General features: G+C 42.3%; 1 protein-coding gene across 3 annotated transcripts in view; it reads right to left on the bottom strand.

Annotated features, from left to right (window-relative positions):
• Window positions 1–220: 220 nt before the first annotated feature.
• The window catches only part of tsc1b (TSC complex subunit 1b), a 32,057-nt gene continuing 27,714 nt past the window's right edge, over window positions 221–4,563 (bottom strand). For all 3 annotated transcript variants that reach the window (XM_040157477.1, XM_040157479.1, XM_040157478.1), the window contains 2 exons: window positions 4,013–4,186; window positions 221–2,766 (listed from right to left, as the gene is read on the bottom strand). In XM_040157477.1, coding sequence (XP_040013411.1) covers window positions 2,091–2,766; window positions 4,013–4,186 — 850 coding nt within the window. In that variant the 3' untranslated portion in view covers window positions 221–2,090. The remainder of the gene's footprint in view (window positions 2,767–4,012; window positions 4,187–4,563) is intronic.

The raw sequence follows: 4,563 nt of genomic DNA, 5'->3' as shown, positions 1-4,563 counted from the left end.
CCAGGTGTGTGTTACACTGCAGGTCTGACACCCAAAGAGAACATAAACCGACGGCAAAAAACGAGGAGGACGGACACATATCTGAAAATGTTCAGTCCCTAAAACAAACTCAACTAAATGTTCATAATCACAAAACATCTTGATGCTGCATTTCCACAGAGGTACAAACCAAATGGAGGGGCTTTACATTCAGCAGCCAAAAGAAAGCACAACTCAAGAATTGTAGTGCAAAACATTGAAGACGATCTTTATTGTTCACAGTTAAACACAAGCCACTGCTTTAAGAACTTCCTTTTTTGCCATTTTGTCCCAGATTCTCCAGCTCCGGTCAGAGTCCTGGTTTCATAAGTTTGTGCTGATTGTACCTTCTGTCTTGGTTTGCTGTAGTTACTACGGTTGGCATTTAAAGTGGATTGTTGAACATGCTTTAGATAGCGAGGCAGAAGGAAATGACAGCAGGAATTCCCGGTGGACAACAGGATTTAGATGACTTTCAAAAGCAGAGTTTACCTCCGATGCTTAGGAGAAAGGAGTTAACTCCGTGTTTATCGGACCTGCAGGAAGGAAAACCTATTAGACATTTTCCGTTTCCCAAGTTCAAGGTAAAAGCTGAACACAGCATGAGTAACAACACTTCTGTTTAGAAATACTTGAATTCAGCCAGACCACAAATGTTTTCATGGCACTTCCAAAACAGTCAGCTGGTATTTTGTAACGAAAAAACTTGTTGATTTTTGTAGCTTGGCCAGGTCTGATTCAAATTTAGGATATGTACTTATGAGCACACTTCATGGTTGAATAAAAAGTAAAGGTGCAACAGAATGTGGAATTAATAAAAATGCATAAAATTTCACCAGTTGCTAAATTTCATACACTTTCCTCGTTGCGTCTTTACTGGGACACGAGAATCAACATGACTTCATCGCCTACACCCTCTCAAACAAAACATTCGCCTTCTGACGTATTATGGACAAAAACTCAAAGGAGTGTTGTATGGAAATATTCGTCTTCCAATTCAGTCCAGCGACAATAAGGTCACACTACACGGTTTACCCGGAATAACCCAGACATCTCAATGTACTGATCACTTCCATTGCTAAGATATAACACTCGTTCAACATGAATCAAAAAAAAAAAAAAATATTTCGGTCCGTGGTAAATGCCAAAGCACACCTCACAGATGATCAACGCAAATGTAATAATTTGACTTGAGGCAGTGCCTTTTAAATTTTGAAATGTTCAGTTTGCTTATGCCTTGTAGTATTGACTACAGCAGATGATTTAGGTTTTATTTATCCAGTTTTTGAGATACCGTCTCTGAGGTTTCTGCCTCCAGCACAATATGATAGAGGTGAATGGAACTCCAATTGTAGTCCTCGCAGGACTGAAAAGTGGCATCTAAAATTTTTAACAGCAGGTTTTCTTTCTACTTCCTTCAGTAGAAGGTATTTTTAAAGTGAAAACTTTTCACTGTGAGGTCTGAGTATTTCATCCAAAGTAACTAGGACACTGTTTCTAGAAAGATTTTTTTTTTTTTTTTAACAAGTGAAACGTTACAATGCTGAGAGCACCACAAACAAAATTTCCTTCACCTCCAATGTGTTGGGGTGAAGGCAGAAACCCCTGAGAGATTTCTCAAAATTTGAAAATATAAAACCTGAGCTAGCTGCATGGCTGATGCAGGTAGAGCCAAAAATGAAATGTGCAAATTTGTATTTTAGTTGATCTTACACTTAAAACATCAGACTTACAGTGTCATATCCTGTTGGTGTATCCTAGAGCATCTTTGTCTCATAACCAAATTCATAAGTCTAACATCTTCATTGGTAACACATCAACTTTGTTTCACTGCCACCTTTTCAAAATTCCTCAGGGGAATGAATCAGTATGAAAAAAAAATAATAATAATAATTAAAAAAAAATAGAAAAATGTGGGGAAATCCTGTTGTCCACTCAGAGGAATGGAACAAATAACACTGAATTCCAAAGAGTTGCTGACATGTTACTCTTTCGCTGATTTGTAGCTCTTCTCCATCGTTAAACTTCAGTCTCTCCTCATCCGCCCTCTGTCCCATCTCAGTTCTGTGTCTCTAACTGTGCTCGTGATGTGTTTCATTATAGTCCATGATCTTTAGATGCTGCTGCCGGGGGCGTCCTGACCCTGCCTGACCCCGCCCTCCACCGGGCCCCGCCCCTGCCTTCCTGCGGGGGCTTTCCTGGCTGGAAGCCCGCTGCTTGGGCTCAGATGGGGGCTCCTTCGTGGACACAGTGAGAGGAGTGGCAGGGGCTGGGGCAGGGGGCGGAGTCGGACTGGGGGAAGGTGCAGGGCCGACAGGGGCAATATAACCTGGGCAGGGCGGCTCCACGCACAGCTCAGTCTTCAGGCCGTGGGCAAGGCCGGCAAGGCGCGGCGGTGGTTGCTCCTCGTCGCACTGGCTCTCGCTTTTGTTACGGAACAGCTCACGCGCCCTCATGCCCAGGAAACTCTTGGCGCTGGGGTAGGATCCCACGGTGAGCGGCGCGTCAGAGGGGGGCAGGGGTGCAAGCGGGTTGACATGGGGACAGGACAGGGATGGCTCCACTAGCAGGGGCGGGGCCAGGTCTTGGCTGCCGTTGATGGAGTTGGCTGTTGACTTGGAAGAGTTGCTCGCCTTTGGTTGCCCTGGCGATAAAGTGCTGCCGTTGCCCCGAGGGGAGTCGTGCAGGGGTCTACTGGCCGCCTCCTCGTTGGTGTGACTTTTACTTGGTCCATCTGGCACCATGACACTATGGAGAAAATAAAATATTCACATGAAAAGAAAGATACTCATTTCACAGCAACAGTTTTTAACTAGAGGAGCAACCTCCTCTAGTTAAGAAAAAAAAAAAAAAAAAAAAATACACCCCAGTGTTTGTATCAAAGAAAGACAACATGACAGACAGCAAAATGCATCCAATATTTACCCATTTTTGAATAATCAATATAAACACCAAAAACTAAAACGAGCACTATTCATAAGTAACTGCTACGGCTTTTAGTTTTATAGGTTTGCCATGTTAAAAATGTACTTACTGACAAAATCAGACACCTGAACCTGGTCAAATTTGCATTCTACATTTTTATCATCTCACTGTTCATAAAGCAACAACATACCACTGACATTTTCTCCCCTCACAGCAGAAGATGTTTACCACTGCAAAGCCTAGAACGATGAAAGGATCGGTCCTGATCTCTGAAACCAATTTGTTAATGCTGGGTAGATGTACTAAGGAAGTGTAACTGCACTATAAACAATGCCATGGATAACATGCAAATTTGGAAAAAAAAAACTTTATACAGCACTTTTCATTAAACAAGATTAAGTCTAGAGCCATGCTAGAAGATCTGTGTGGCTTTACTTAGGCACAGCTAAACTAAATGTAAACATCAGCATGCTAACAGGTTCCTTATGACAATGCTTCTGTTTAGCATGTATAATGTTAACTATAGTCACCATCTTAGTTTACCATTTGTTACCAGCACTACACACAAAGTACAGCTGAGGCGGATGGGAATGTCATTAGTTTTGCAGATATTTGGTCATGAACCAAAGTACGTGACAAATAAAAACTTTAACCTGATGACGGCGCTAGATGAAAAGCTAAGGCATCACCAAAGTTATTACAATTCATCATTAGGGGGACATGAATGCGTGAACCAAATTTCAGAGCAATCCGTCAAATAGTTGTTGAGATATTTCAGTCTGGATCCCAGTGGTGGAACAACGATCCAAAAGACAGACATTAATATCCTTAAAGCCACAAAACCGGCATGTCTTACAAAGTGCTAATAAGATAAATACTAAATCTGCAATTTCTTGTGGACTCCTAATAAGCAAATCAACCAAACTATAATGGCATAATCAGTGCAAAAGTAAGTCACAAGTTTAGTGGCTTTGCCATGCTCATAAAAATGTCATTAAGCTGTGCGTTTATGTGATACATCATGCAAAATGGACAGTCCAAAAAAAAAAAAAAAAAAAAAAAAGCTGACCTGGAGCCAGCAGGCGCGTTTGGGTCAGCTCTGCCCCCTGCTGGTGAGCTGGTGGCGGTGCAGCCCGGAGCCTCCATCTCCACTCTGCTGTAGAGCTGTAGGAGTTCAGTCTGTAGCAACTGAGTGATTCTCCTCTGAGCCTGATACCTGCTGTCTGAGGCCTGCAGCTCCGCCCTAAACAGAGGGAGACGAGACAGGGAAGAGGAAAAAGACAAACGGGGGGGAAAGAAAATACAAGAGCAGGCACAGTTGAAATTGAGTGAAGGAAAGATAAAATTCAGAGGAAGGACACGAGATGTGACAGATTGCACAAACAGGCACAGAAACAGGTGACGGACTTCCAAAATGTTTTCACAGGAGATTTGTACCTGCTTCTGTCAATACAAACACAGTTATGTAATGTCTGATTTATTCAGCCAACTGATTCATGTCCTACTGATTTATAGTAGTTACTATTATACTGATGGCTGAGATGCAAAAAAAAACTCTCTCTCAGCACAGATATCAAAATACTTATGGGTTAATTATTTTTCAGGTCTTCGGGTTTCGTG

This window comes from Xiphias gladius, chromosome 20 (assembly GCF_016859285.1).
Source record: "Xiphias gladius isolate SHS-SW01 ecotype Sanya breed wild chromosome 20, ASM1685928v1, whole genome shotgun sequence".
Lineage (NCBI taxonomy): Eukaryota > Metazoa > Chordata > Actinopteri > Istiophoriformes > Xiphiidae > Xiphias > Xiphias gladius.
This window is presented reverse-complemented; position numbering and strand designations above follow the sequence as displayed.